Here is a 16,075-nt window from a genome sequence, read left to right on the forward strand (position 1 = left end):
CAGAGATATGCAAAGACAAAAACATTCAACATGAATCAGCTCCCCAAAGTAATGTGAAACCTCTCCACCTTTCCTTGATGTCTGGTTGGAAAATATTTTATAAACCCTCCTACCTGCTTATGTATTAGTTTTCTATCATTTGAGTATTTATTCAGTATCATTCAACTTGTAACACCGACACTGTAACAGTTTTTTCTTGCATATCATTCTCAGTGAATTATGGCTCTTTACTTCATTTTAGTTTCCTGGTTTGAACTTCAGCGGGGGTTTTTAATATGAGTTATCTGTTGTTTCGAAACATCCTTATTAAGATTGAATATTTGAAGTATCCTTTTTTTGTTTCAATCTGGATAAGGCTTGTCTTGGTTTTGAAAAACCTGGAGATGCTACCTGGACCACTCTGACAGAACCAGAATGGTGTGGCGTGTAAAAGCCTCTTCCAGTTTTCTGATTGTTCCCGGTCACCAGACAGACTGAGATCATGGGAAACTGGACACAATAATACACACAGATCAGAAATGTGGATATGTTTATGTTTATGCATTTAGCAGATGCTTTTACCCAAAGCAACTTACAGGTAGGGATAAGGGGGTCTTGCCCAAGGACCCCTACTGGAAGTAGTACCTTACCCTTCATGCAGGGGATTTGAACTCAGGTCACCTACATGAAAGGTGTCAATCTTACCACTACAGTATCCAGTCCCCAGTATACAAAAATGAAGATGTATACTTGTATTTCAATAACCGAGATTCTCATATTCCATGTGATCACCATACCCAGAATATATCAAATCCTGGATGAGACTCCAAAGCTCATCCTGAAAAATAACTGGCCTCTCTTATGAAGCACAAGTTAAGTCAGGAAGATCCCTCGTGTTCTGCCTCAACCGTAATTGAAGATAAGTGAAAATGGAATGCTCCTGCCAGTTTATTTTCCGCCACTGCCTCTTTCTCTGAAATACAAATTCTGTGACCTGATAAGGATTTTTGTCTACTCCATTGTTTGCATTTGTGTGTCTGCATGTTGTCAAAGACGTGACACAAAACATGCAGTTTCTTGTTTTAATCACCTTTTACTGTAAAGTTAACAGTTTTTTTTACCAGGGTGGGTTGGGTCTTTGACGATGGCTGCTGCATGTCTCTGTAGGCGGGTTGCGTGGATGTTGTCAAGCCTGGGAGAAGGAGATCTTATGATCCGCTGTGCTGTTTTGACTACCCGCAGCAGGTTCTTCCTCTCTGTAGCAGTGCAACTGGAAAACCACACTGCAGCAGTACCACAAGGTGGTCTACAGGGCAGCGGTAGAAGTTAATCAGCAACTGTTTAGGCAGCCTGCAGCGATGTTGGGTTCTCAAGAAAATTATCCTTTTATTGGGAGGGGCCTTCTTTGTGAGATGTGGGACATCCGGGCTCCAAGTGATGTCTTCAGTGATCTGGACACCCAAGAGCTTGAAGCTTGTGACCCTTTCTACCTCCTCACCATTTATGCTCTGTCCCAGATAATTTGTCCTGTTTTTCCTGAAATCGATGACCATTTTGCTTTGTCTTCTTAGTGTTCAGGATCAGGTCATTATCCTTACACTAGACTGCCGGAGTGTGGACCTCCTCCCTGTAGCCTGCCTCGTTTGGTTAGTGATCAGTCCCACAGTGGTTGTGTCATCTGCAAACTTGATCAGGCTGTTGGAGCTGTGCGTGGTAATGCAGTGGAGTGTATATATAGAGTAGACTAGACAACTCTGCAGTTTAGTTAAAGAATCACCTTTTGATTTTAAAGGGACATAATGTGAACATCTTCTGCAAAGTAGTGGTTAGAAATGCCATGCTTTCTGAATATTGACCCCAGAGGCAACGTATAGAGAGATAACATGAGCGGACCTAAAATGGACACCACCACTGAGAGGGGCTGCTGCTGAGGAGTACTGGTCAAGATGAACAGAAAATGTCCAGTCTGATAGTTAAGACCGAAACCAGTTTACTGCCTCTGATGCCTATACACACAGCTCCAAACCTGCCAGATGGAACTGGTGATCACCAGTGTCAAACCAGTGAGGTCTACAAGCACCAGGACAGCAGAGTATCCAGAATCAACAGTCGATTCTGAGTTTTAACAACTCTTAAAAGTGCTGTTTCAGTTCTATGGGATGACCGGATGAGCCTGCAATTGCATCTACACAATTTTGTCCAACACTTTTGAAAGAAAGGGAAGTTTAGAAATAGGCCTGTAGTTAGAAAGAACTGAAAGCTCTAGAATGGGTTTCTTTATAGGAGGCTGCACGATAGCATGTTTAAAAGCGGTTGGGACACAGCCTGAAGTCAGACAGGTGTTTATCAAAGTCATAATAACAGGCCCAATAGAGCTGAAAACACTTCTAATCAGTGTGGGGTAAATACTATCAAGAGGGCAATATGAAAGCTTTAGAAAGAACCAGCTTTGAAAGTTCAAAGAGTAACACAGGCTCAAACTGCTCTAAAACAGCTGAGCACACAGGTGACACAGCAGGATCCAATAAGAGGCAGAAGATAAGGATTAAGGGCAGCAATCTAGTCGGTGAAAAAAACTTGTGGACTCACAAGGATAAATGAGGCGATCAAGAATGTTAAAAAGAACCTGGGGCTTGTGACTGTTACTGGACATCTTGTTTTTGCACATTTCGCAGCTCTCTGATATTTGACAGTCGAGTTCAAGGCTGCAGGTACAGATGGTGTCAGCCCCAGGGTCCTGAAGACCTGTCCAGAACAGCTATGTGGGATTCTACAGCACCTCTTCAACCTTAACCTGACTCAGGAGAAAGTTCCAGTGCTGGAGAAGACATCTTGCTCTGTTCCTGTCCCTAAAAAATCTTGGGCACTTGCCTTCAGTGACTACAGACCAGTTGCCCTAACATCACATGCCATGAAAGTCCAAGAAAGACTGTTATTGGCTCACCTAAATAACCAAGTGAACACCTTTCAGGACTCACTACAGTTTGCTGGACAAAGCAGGCAGGCAGGCAGCGAGGATCATGTTCTTTGATTACTTTTTACTGCTTTTAATATAGTTCAGTCCGTCAGTCAACAGGGAGGTTTCTGTGAGAAGTTTGCATGTCCTCCATATTGTTCTCCCCCGTTGCACTGATGGGTTTTCTCCGAATTCTCTGGCTTCCTCCTACTATCCATAAACATTCATGTTACGTTAACTGGGGGATTGAGTGTGAGTGTGCAAGTTTGTTTGTCTCTGTGTTGGTGTTGTGAGTCCCAGAAAGGCTAGTACCACAGTAACAAAAGATTGTGGTTCAGTGTCTTTCGATTCTCTGAAGAACATCAATGAAGCAGGCAGAGGAATGAAGCATTTTCTCTGCCTGTATTTCCTCTCATTTTATTACAAGGTAATAAAACATTAGATGAACATTCACACTTTCCCCTGCATTTACATCTCTGTTTCGATGCCCATTTGTTCAACTGTCCTTGTTTACTTTCCTTAACACCCAATGTCCATTTCCCAACATTTTAAAATGTTATAAACAACAGTATTATAATACAGATCCCCAGCAGCTGTACAGGTTATATAACAAATGAAAACTTTGTGTAGTCATCACTGGAAGTAACTTGTCAATAATTAAATTATTAATCTTAGTCCAAAGACATGAAATATGCTGCCCAGTAAATGTTAGCAGACTCCAAAAAAAGAAAAGTTAATTCCAACGTTCCTGGTTCATCCTCACTACCCATTCAGGCTTACTAGGTCTCTCCGGTAGTCTTCCCTGCCATTGGATCCAACTCACCACCAGGTGGTGATGGTTGACAGCCCTGCCCCTCTATTCACCCGAGTGTCCAAACATATAGCCGCAGGTCTGATGACACAACTACAAAGTTGATCATCGACCTTTGGCCTGAGGTGCCAAGGAAACCAAGGGGAATATATACTGAGGGAACCTGATGAGGAAGTGACTGCAGCTGGAAGGAAACATGTGGAAATGGAGCTGAGAACCAGAAGAGGAGGGAACTGAGGAAACTAAGAATAACCAGAATCTAAACACAGGACAGAAAAACATTGAGCAAAAGCAAACTGAGAACATAGAACCAAAAATTAAATGACTCGGTCATGAACAGAACACAAAAAAAAAAATCACAGATCATGCTGTTAAGTGACCAAATAGTTTTTTAATTAACATTTCGACATTCACTCTCAATACATGTCTGCTATTCTGCTATTATAGGGGTTGTATGAATCATTAAATCATCTTATGCCATAATTGTGATGTAAGCATTGATTGCAAATATTTGTATTACAGTCATTTGTGAACTAAGATTTCATAATTGTGATAGCACAAGCCAGAAGCTCACACCAGTGTTACCCTAATGTACTAAGACATGCAGAAAAGTTATCACTTGACTTGAATATCAAGGATATTCAAGTCAAGTGAATATTCAAGTTGATGACTTGAATATCAAGGATATTCAAGTCATCAACAAAATTACCTTGAGTGCTGTGGATGTTTTCTGCTTTTTGACTCTGTACGACCTCATATTTTAGCATATTGTCTCTCCAGCATACATAACCTTGACTCTGGCCTTATTTCTTGGCTAACTGATTTTCAACAGGCAGACCTCAGAAAGTGAGAGTTAATGGTGCTTTTTCAGATATTCCTTTATCCTCCACCAGCTCCCCCCAGGGGTGTGTCCTCTCGCCACTCTTATTTGTTCTTTCTACAAACGTGTGTCAGAGCTGCCAACAGGACAGACACATAATTAAAGGTGAGGTAGGGGTTCTTTTTCTGGAGCATTTTTTTACATATTGCTTGAAATACTCTTCACACCCCCATTGCAACCAATTAATTAAAAAGTTTTGACACAAAATTGAAAAGTTTTAGTGGCCTCTAGAACGAACAATCCAGGAAAAACACTGTCCAATCATACTGAACGGACCGTTAACGATGATTGGATTCTGATGCGTCTATCAAACTGCAATCTGCTCCTCCCTCCCCCTCCTTCCCCCTGTGCGCGTACCCTTCTTCGTGAACGAATTACGCTTGGCAGGAAGTTAAACTAGAGCCAGCTCCTAGTACCTAGCATTATTAAACGGTTCATCATGATGTTGAAAGGTATTTTTTTACCTGTGAATCCGCCATGAGAAAAAGTTAGCAAAAGTTAGCCAAACCAATCGATGCCTGCTGTCAGAACAGCGCTCGTGCACCTTCGTGCTCGTGAACAAGCATTGCTCGTTCATGTACTCTAGAGGCGTGGCTTCGGGGGGAAGTCTGAAGAAAGGGGTTGGGACTTTTGACCTGTGTATTTTCAAAATGCAGCTTCGCTGGACTCAAAATCCAGGATCTCCTACCCTACCTTTAAGTTAGAGGATGACACAGTAATAGTCTCTCTCCTCCATGATGCGGACTGTGATCATGGCCCAGTGGTCAAAGTTTTCACAGACTGGTTCAAACATTCTTTTCTAGAAGTCAGTGTATCTATGACAAAAGAAATTAACACTGACTTCCATCAGACAGCCTGACCTGTTCATCCTGTTTGTGTCCATCGCCAAGCAGTTGTGGATAAATATAAATACCCGGGTGCAATAATCAATGACAAATTGTCATTTGAAGCAAACACAGATGCCATTTGTGCCTAGGCTCACCAGCGGATGTGCTTTTTTTTTCGTAGACTTAAGATTTTTAATGTAGACAATTGTTTTATCAAAATGTTTTATTCTTGTTTTATTGAGTCTGTTTGAACTTTTTCCTTCATTTGCTGGTTTGAGCATCCTTAGTCTAAAGAATAGGAAGAAGTTGGATCATATTGTAAAACTGTGCAGCAAAACTGCTGGTATGAACTTAAATAAACTTGCTCCCTTGTATAAAGTTAGGGCTATGCAGAAGGCAACAAAGATTGCACACACCCGTTTTCATAATATTAGCTGCAGCCTTCAGGGATTAGGTATTCTCTGCTCCAATGCAGAACACATAGATTTAAGTTCTCATTTGTTCCTACCACCATTGACCTTTTGAACTCAAATACTAGTGTTCTATTACCTTGCGTGTGTGTGTGTGTTGGCGTGTGTGTGTGTGTGTTTGTTTGAAAATTGCCCCTCTGGGATAATAAAGTATATCTTGAGCTCGATCTTGAGGAAATCATCTCAGTGACTCAGTAACCCATTAACTTCTGTCTTACTAATGCATGTATGCATTCTTATTATTGTCTTATGTTTAAAAAATATGTCAATACCAAAATACAAAGTCAACCTGCTTCTTGTGCTGGGAGAAAGAGAAGCAGTGGGGCACAGAGCAGGTCTAAATCATTTGGATATCATTTTTCCTTCAATTCACAGTTCCATCCATCCTTTTCTTCAGTTTTTCAAATGCCCTGCTGAGACGTTACTTTGGACCAGATTGCCAAAAGCAAAATGTCAGATTATGAAATATGAAACCTCTATACCGTACTGATTTAAAACTACCTATGTTTAGGTGTTTTGTACCCCACTTACACAATAGATCTTGTGTTTTCCCTCCCTTGTGCTGGAGAGACGATTCAATAAGAAACAACCTCTGAAAAAGGTTTTCTGATCCAGAATCAGAATGTTCGTGATTCATTTAGAAAAGAACCAGATTTTGGATTTTCCTAAATAATAATAAATTTTATTTAAAAAGCAGTTTTCTAAATACTCAAAGACACTTCACATAAAAACAACATACAATCAGCAAAACAATGTGAAATAGTACACTAAAAACACATTAGACTGAGGTTAAACATTAAAAGCAATTTTTAAAAGGTGTGTTTTTGTCAGAGATTTTAAGGTGGACAAGTCAGTACAGTCACAGATGTGTTTGGGGAGAGTTCCAGAGGGAGGGGGCAGCTGCAGAGAAGGCTCTGTCGCCCCAGGTGTGAATCCATTACAGGTGAAGTTGAAATTCTTTATGAAGCATCAACGGCCTATATGTACTGTACAATTTTAATTGAATTAAACCGCAAATAAACAGCTTGTGTAATGACCAGATCAGAAAACCCGATAATTCAACCAGACACAAGTTTAGTGGTAAAAGGTTTATTGGATCTAAGGTGCTGGTAGGAGTTGAAGGTAGTTGGAGTCCAGATAATCCTCCAATAAGGATGTGGATCCGTGATGGTCAGAGTCCGCTCCAGGGTATGGAGAACAGGGCCAGAGATGACAGTCAGGGGTAATCCAAGGTTGGTATGATCCTGAGGATCCAGGGAGGTCTTCTGGAAGCAGAGGGTTATAATCCACAAAGCTGATTCAGGTAAAGGTCGGAACAGGAAATCAGGAATACAAAGTAGAGAGGTGAGGCTAGACATCTGCTGGCTGTGAGGCTTGCGATAATCTGGCAGGGATCTCTGGCAGGAAGGAGTTGATATAGGCGGAGTGCAGAGTGGGAGAGAGCAAACGTTAATCAGGCACAGGTGAATATCATTGAGGCAATTAGTGTCAGAGCAAGAAGCAGGCCAGGAACTAAAGATTCCAGGCTGCAACATTACAGCTTGTTGAAAACTGCACAAACACAACTAATGTACTTGTAAATGTAAAAGTACTTTATTTATACAGCCCTTTACAGACAATCATTACGATGTACCAAAGTGCTTTACAGGTAATAAATAAAGAGAAAAATAAAACAAATAAAAACAATAAAAGAACAGTGAAAGCAAATAAAATATTCCAGAGCCTGGGGGCAGCGACGGAAAAGGCTCGGTCACCCCAGGGTTTGTATTCTGACCTGGGCACTTCCAGCAAAATTTGATTTATTGAGCTCAAACAGGATTGCGGACTGTTAAAAGCTCAGATAAATATGATGGGGCGAGGTCGTTAAGAGCTTTAAAAACAAATGTTAAAAGTTTAAAATCAGTTCTATAAAGGACAGGAAGCCAATGGAGGGAGTTAAGCACAGGAGTGATGTGCACACGTCTGTTAGTGTTGGTTAAAAGACGGGCAGCAGCGTTTGGCACAAGCTGAAGGCGACTGAGAGGAGACTGGGAGACGCCAACATAAAGTGCATTGCAATAGTCTAACCTTGAACTTATTAGGGCATGGATGGCTTTCTCAAGGTCATGACGACTTAAAAACATTTTAACTTTGGCCAGGAGACGCAACTGGAAAAAACTAGTCCTGACTACATTGTTAATTTGTTTGTCCAACCTCAGATGACTGTCAAAGTCATCTAAAAACTAAGACTCGTCTCGTATACTTATCTCAATTTTAAACTCCCAACATTTCAATAAACTGTCGTCTCAAACAGTCCAACTCATTTAACAAAAACAGTCGACCTGATGCCTCACCTGATGCCTCACCAGTAGCAGCTTTATGGAAGAGCAGCAAAGATAAAGACAATCAACTCTTGGGGTGTCATATAGCTCAGTTGCCATCCCATGCACATTGGCTGTAGTTCCTGGATTGCAGCCAGCCCAGGTTTGGGTCCTAACTTGAGGCCCCTTGCTGCATATCTTCCCCGACTCTCTCTGCCCCCTTATACTTACTCTCAAATAAAGGCATCTAGCGCCAGAAAAAATAGAAATAAAAAAACTATGAACTCTGAAATCACCCGGCCGGTGGAATCATAAGAAAAAAGCATGAACAGTATACATCATTAACACATCATTCTCGGTGTGATGTATGGTGATGGCAGCATCATACTGTGTGACTTCACCTCTTAGCAGTAAGATCCAGGGCGGGTTGGGAGATTAAAACAATTAAAATAAAGATAAATTCTGGATGTGACTTTGATGGAGCCAGCAAGGAATTCAAAATGATTGTTCTTGAGGAAGTCAGTGGCCAATTGTAAAAAAAACAAAGCTCCAAAGAAATGCCTTAAATGTCCAGATTTATCCAAAAAAAAAAGTTTAAAGGCTGACAATCCCAAAGTCAGAGCTGATCAAATTCCTGCTCTCCTGTCAAAGCTGTATCTAATTCCAAAATCACAGAGGGAAATATTAAGTGGAGAGATTTCATGCAAAGATTTCTTTCTTTCTTTTTTTCTGTTTATTCTATAAAACTCAATGTAAATTCCAACATGACAGGTCCTTTGTGGTCAGTCAAAAATGACCATTTAATTTCACTTTTGTTGTAAAACTTTATCAGACTAAAACAGGAAGATAATAGCCCACTTCCATCCTTCCATCCTTCCTTCCATCATGGATTTTTAATCTTTGAGTCTGTCGGCCTGGTCCAGCTGACTGTTGGCACACCGTGGAAAGGCACGGCGCAGTCATCAGACAGATCTTCCTCTCATCTGCCAGATCCCGTTTCTGTTAGCATCTCAACTTCATTCACAGCAGCCTCCCACAGGTAGCCACCTCTGTTATCTGGCGCCGCGTGCACTGCCCACACTACAACACGCGCTCGAACGCCATCGCATCGCAGTCTGCTTTTCAAACCCCGGTTTGCGCATCTGGAGCAGGGAGGACTCGTGAGTTCGTGACACGGTGTGTTCGTGCGTGTGCGTGTGTGTGTGTGTGTGATAGGGAGAGAGAGAAAAAGAGAGACGGGATCAGGCGGTTGTTGCTGCGGCAGCACCCGCAATGCAACACACAGTAACCATGCTGAGAAGCGGCTGTTGAATGCCTGAGGAGCATCTTTTTTAATGTTCTCTTTATGTTCTCATGAATGACGTGGAAACAGAGTGTGTCATTTTGAAACACTTCTCCGGAAAGGATAAGACAGAGTGGGTGTTTATCGATTTTAATTTCGTCCTGGAAGTTGAGGCTGTGGCAGCCAACGAGATTTGGGTCCACGCTGTCACTGGTGGTGCTGAGATAACGGGATCTGGTCCAGTTGATGGCGGCCGGAATTCCGTGGCACAGAACCGACCAAGTTCTTGTGTTGCCTTGAATCAACTTTGTCTCTCAACTTGTAGGATTTTGAGCTGTCTCCTCCGCAGCGCCCCCTCCTCCCCCCTCAGAGGGTGAGAGGGATGGAGAGCGGCGGGTGACTGACCGCTCACCGCCGATTGAGGACGCTCTACGGGGGATTTGCAGGACATACTGGGGACACCCAGGGGTCCCGGAGGAGGATGGTGAGTAGTCTGCGCAATGTGCGTCTGCAAAAAAAAAAAAAAAAAAGGGGGGGGGGGCACAGCCAGCCCAGATTTGGGCATTTGATATCATCCCGGTGTTTCTTTGGTAGTCAGGATGGTTACACAAAGTGTGGCAGCTGTAGGCTACTGTCACAAAGTTGGAGGATCCGCTGTTCGATTAGCACATACAGACATTTAAGGCTGCATTCTTGACTGTTTAAATAGAAAATTGTTGGCTATGGACCGATTAAGTCTGAGTATCACGTGTTGATCAGTCCTCGTTTTAATGTTCACCCATATGCTCTCACTGTGAAACGTGGATTTTAACCTTCACTCCTCCGTGTCAGAGCTGTTTGATGACTTTAAGTGCAAACCAAAGATGAAACAGTAGCCCCTTTCACACTGCGACCCGCTATCTTAGCGGGTCCAAATTGCACCTTCGACCCGCGTCGAGCAATGTGAACGCTTGGCGTGTCAGGGTGACCCGTGTCGCCTGAAGCCGAGTTCAGGGGGCGTTGCCTAGTGGCAGAGCGTCACACCAAACACATACAATGCTGGGCGTGTACAATGACGTAGCCACAAGCCATGAGTCGGAGGTAGGGTTAAATACCTGTCTGCATTAAATTTTTCAAACAAACGATGGCGGGACACCTTGAGAACTCATTTTTGCAATGCAGTTCATGGAGATGTTACTTTACAGTGCGTCTTGCTGCGTGGGAAACCGCGCTCTCCCATCTTTCTCGCCAGCCCTTCCAGCAGAGGTCCATCTTTCACCGTCCCCGACATGTGGAAAATAACGTCCTCTGCTCGGGGGCTGAGGAGCTCGCGGACCTCCTTGTGTCACCAGTTCGCCATATTAAAAAATATCTCCAACTTGATGTAGGCTAAAACAGAGTAAAACGTGTCCTCACCTGTCGCTGTTGTTCTGAATCAGTTGTCCATTCTGTCTTTTAAACTCCTCACGTCACGCCCACGTCCGACCCGCGTCGATTGTGTTCACATCAAACTCGGCTCGGCAAAAAGACTAGGGTCCGACGCGGGTCGAAAGGCGAGTCGAGTTGACGCGGCAGCCCGGGTCGGCAGTGTGAACACAACAGCGGACACGCTAAATTCGCGAATTAAACGCGGGTTATTCGGCAGTGTGAAAGGGGCTATTATGAAAGAGGAGTAGAAACAGAAAAATTAAAAAACTGAAAAATAAAAACTGAACTGATGAAGAGCCAGACAGAGACAGAGACACTGATAATCCCGCTGTTTTTGATTCACTGTTCATACAATTCTCAAAACTAAAACAATCCTTTCACAATTGATTTATTTAGATCCAATTCCAATTCAGAGCTAATGCAGAAGTACAACTTCATTTGAACACACCTGTTAAAGCACAGAATATCTAATGTCAGTGTTGGGTATTTATTTCGATGTCAGTTAGATTATTTGGCCGTGACCTATCTGTAGATTAAAGCTGTCAGAACAGCAACAAAAATAAAAGTGCTCAGAGGGACCTGATGGGTTGGGGCATACCTGGCTCTGATGCTGCTGCCCCAACAGATGGCTACAAAGCAGACTGTACTCTCCATATAGAAGATATACAACACTTTGGTGCAGACTCTGAAGGACTCTCCTCACAAAGTTTCTTCTGTTCTTTCTTGAAGATAGTCTATCATCTAAATATACTCCCAGGTATCTGTGTTCCTCAACCACCTCTTCTCCCAGGATGCAGACAGAGTTTGGCTTACTCCTGGTCCTCCTAAATCCCGCAATCATCTCTTTTGTTTTGCTTTGGTTTAAGAGGAGGTGACTATTTCCACACTATTCCACAAAGTGATTGACCAGCAACACCCAACAACCGCAGTCATTAGAGTATTTCTGTAGATGACAGGACTCCGAGTTTTAATTGCAGTCTAAGGTGTACAAGAGTCAAGAGAAACAATGAGAGTACAGTCCCCTGTGGTGCTCCTGTGCTGCTGACCACCTTCTCAGACACACAACCCTTCAGTTTCAGAAGTTGTGGTCTCTTTGTCAGGTAGTCAATAATCCAGGTGGTTGTGGTGGCATCCTAGTGTATTTTCTGGAGCTACTTACATAACAGTCCAGGTTGAGTGGCCATCGACTTTCACTTATTTTAGATTATATGGAATACTAGGCTGTTCTAGTATCTTAAGCTGACCCGAGTTAGTTTTCTCTGAGGTACAACTGTCAAGTTGCGTTTTCCTTTTGTGGATGTGATAGATATAAATATTTACTCCAACTGATCATCTCTAAGAAAAATCTGGGACACTTCCAGCTGCACACATGCTATTAAGAATGCATCTGACTGTTTGTAAGCTGCAGTTTTGTTTAACTGTCTGTAGGTGGCATCATAAACCTGTCTACCACCTACTGGAGCATCTTTCTTTGTAGACGTTTCACCTAAATAGAAGTAAAAGTACAACTTTAAATTCAAGTTACTTAAAACTCAGTTTATTTTGGAAGACCTCAGACAATAAAATTACACACTACAAAAAAAAAAAGAAAAGAAAAAAAGACTAATCTACTTTGTGATGGAAGATCCTTGATTTATAAAATCAAATAGTTTCAGTTTCAGTCAGAAAAGCTGTGTTATGTTAGGATGTAATTCATAATTAAAGGTGAGATGTTTGTTAAAATTGGCTTTGTTCTTAGACATTATGAATGAAATAAGTCTCAGTACTTTTCCATTATGACCTAAAGTGATCCAGGAGTAGGAAGACAAAACAATTGGGAAAGCCTGGGAAAGCAAGGGCAGATTCACACACACACATTGTTTTGGGCTGATCCAGAGAATATGACGAAGCATGTTGAACCTACTCATGTCCAATCATACTCGGTCGAATGTGAGTCCAACCTATGAGGCTATAAATACAAATGATACCCGGAAATCAGGGCGCAGCCTGACAGACTTCCTGCGGGAACTCTTTCCCACTGAGCCCAGCGCTGATATGCTTTGACGTGTGACTACAAATAAAGACTTCATTTTCACTTGAATTACTCCGGTCCGTTCTTGAGCTTCCAACTATAAGAACTGAATCTAACATGTTCTACTCATGTAAAAACACATAGTTAAAGTAACTTTTAAATATAAAATCTGCCCAGTCATAGTTTTCTGAGCAAATGTCATTTTCACCTGTGCCAATGAAAGCACGTGTTTTTACATGCTCAGCATTTTACATGAACCCGACACACCTAAGAGACACTCACCAGCATGTGAAAACATTGCAGCTACATAATTTTTTGTTTGATTATTTTACCAGAAAGTCCAGCTGAGGTCAAATGCATCTTTTGCAAAAGACCTTGTGGCAATCATTTTTCTAGTTTATGGTGGGAACCACAAACTACTGAAACAACCAAGTGAAGAGGTGGTGGCAGCACAGGTACCACACAATCTACCACTAAACCAGAATAAAGAGAAGCTTACAGAGCAGCAAATCTTATTCACATTAGTATGCTAGTCCAAAGCAGTAGATCATTTAGTAGGTTGTCAGCTTCGGTATAATGATTGCCAGTCTCTCCCTGTAAATGCCCACCCTCTTCAAGCTCCCTGCCAAAGCAGTGTCTAATCCAGTGGGTCACCAGCAGAAGGTAGTTGGTAGCTTCTCCAGTGCTAACGCACGTCCAAAAGAATAGCGTTAGACACAAGAATGGCCGCTCAGTTACCAGTGCAGGCTTATCAATAGTTAGATCAATTGATGGCTTCAGGAGGGATATAGCCTCCTTCTACAAGCATGTAGCCACTGCCGGGTGCTCTTTTACTTTTTACTGCACTATATACAAATGTAAATGTAAATGTAAATGTACTTTATTTATACAGCCCTTTACAGAAAAACCTTACGGTGTACCAAAGTGCTTTACAGCAGGTAATAAATAAAGAGAAGAATAAGTAAAAACAATAAAAGAACAGTGAAAGCAATAAAATACAACAAAATCGAATAAGATGAAACAAGATAAAAGTGTCATCATACTACTGGGTATTAAAAGCAATCCTAAATAAGTAGGTTTTTAGCCTAGATTTGAAGAGGCCCAGGTCAGAAATAAGACGCAGCTCGACGGGGAGCTTATTCCAGAGCCTGGGGGCAGCGGCAGAAAAGGCTCGGTCACCTCAGTGTTTGTATTTTGACCTGGGCACTTCCAGCAAAAATTGATTTGTTGACCTCATAGCTCTACCAGGATGGCACACTGTCAAAAGCTCAGATAAATATGATGGGGCGAGGCCGCTTTTTAAAAGATCCCCTTGATCAGTCATTCTAAAAATGGCAAAAAAGACTGGAAGCCTATTTGTCCAAATATATATATTTTTTTTTTTCTCAATGCATTCACCATGAGTGATAAACGGAGAACATTTGCCCTCTTTGACAGCTGAATAAGCTCAACACAGTTTTGACAACTGAGGAGGTCAGTGTGTGACACAGTTCATCAGCAACAATGAAAATCACAGCGTTGTGTATGGGCTGCCCTGTTGTGGGGTCAATCGAAGGTTTTATTAAGGAACAATTTTTGGTGGGACTCTTGTGATGGTTCGTTCAGACAGACAATTAAGCATCTCTATGCTCTTCTGTCACCTTGAAGATAGACTGTGGGTAATTTTCATTTTAACAAACTGTTTTGGCTTCGTGGTCATCATATTATGAATAGGATTTTGTGAATATTGTCAGATTGATCTGGTCCCATTAATGGACTCTTCTTTGCAAGGATTTTTCTGTCTGACATATTGCCACCATATATACCCTCTACTCATAGGGAATTTAAAAGAACCACTCGGAAATAGCACCATGTAACCATGCTGATGAAACGTTGCTTGCAAATGGGAGCAACTGAGTAAACTCTCCAAAGCCCAAGTAATGTCTGCAATAAAGCCCCAAATCCAGGTGAGTTGAAGAGAAAACAGCTAACAAGCAAAGCAATGGCAATAACTGATGGCTTGTTGTCTTTTCATAGCACATTTTATTACATGTAAACATAGGTGTGATTTACACACCTAACAAAATTACTCAGGAAAATACATCACAGGTTCCTGTTCACAGTTATTAATTGTATGCTTGAGAGAACAAAACGTTTTGAGTTTGGTTTTGAACACACAGTCGTGTACTGTACTTATATAGCTCTTTTCTAGTCTAGCTGAGCACTCAAAGCGCTTTTACACAACAAACCACTCTCACTTATTCACACACAAAGTAAAACAGCAATGGACGCATGAGTGGGCAACATGGGGTTCAGTGTATGAACTCTGACTGCTGCATTCTGAATGAGTTCAAGTCATCCTACTGATTGTTTGGATAATCCTGTACATAAACTGCTACAGTAGTCCCATTTGCTTGATATGAATGCGTGAATGCTCAAGTTGAGATAGAAATATATATATATACATATATATATATAGATATATATATCTATATATATATAGATATAGATATATCTATATATATATTCTAACTTTACATGTACAGTATTTCTAAGTGGTAGAAAGCAGTTCTGCTGAGGTTGATATGATTATCAAACCTCAGGTCATTGTTCAAAATAACACCAAGGTCTCTGTCTGGCTTACTGTATTTTAGAGACAGTGAGAACTGCCTCTGACTGTTTGGACCAACAACGAGAATTTCAGTTTTGCCTCCATTCAGTATCAAAAAGTTTTCTGACATCCATCATTTAAAATCATTGACACGGATTGTAACTAGAAGTCAGATCATTAGATTAGAGAGCAGTCATGATGAGTAAAGCTGTGATCAGCATATTATATATACTATTGATTCTGTATCGAATTATTTTTTTCTGTTGATATAAAACCACATATTGAAATGTAACAACTGTTTCTTAGATACTATGAAAACCAGTTAAGAACCTGGTCTGTGAGACCGACTGAATCGTGAAGCATTGGAATCAAAATCTCATGATCAACAGTTTTGAAGGAAGCATAGAGGTCAAGCAGGACTAGAACAAAAGCTTTCTGTTAGTCACTGTTGATCTGCAGAGCATTGCTTACTTTGATTAGGCTATATAAAATGTCGCTTATTTCTTCCAGTACACATTCTCTCATTTTTGTGAGGATGATTGATGATAAGAAGTAATAAAAA

The 16,075-nt window shown here is 41.5% G+C and overlaps 1 protein-coding gene across 1 annotated transcript in view; it reads left to right on the plus strand.

The window, feature by feature from the left end:
* Positions 1-9,261: 9,261 nt before the first annotated feature.
* The window catches only part of LOC142388626 (chloride channel protein 2-like), a 203,466-nt gene continuing 196,652 nt past the window's right edge, over positions 9,262-16,075 (plus strand). The window contains exon 1 of the mRNA XM_075474102.1: positions 9,262-9,989. Within this exon, the coding sequence (XP_075330217.1) occupies positions 9,987-9,989 (3 nt within the window). The 5' untranslated portion in view covers positions 9,262-9,986. The remainder of the gene's footprint in view (positions 9,990-16,075) is intronic.

The sequence above is a fragment of the Odontesthes bonariensis genome, chromosome 9 (assembly GCF_027942865.1).
Source record: "Odontesthes bonariensis isolate fOdoBon6 chromosome 9, fOdoBon6.hap1, whole genome shotgun sequence".
NCBI classification, from domain to species: domain Eukaryota; kingdom Metazoa; phylum Chordata; class Actinopteri; order Atheriniformes; family Atherinopsidae; genus Odontesthes; species Odontesthes bonariensis.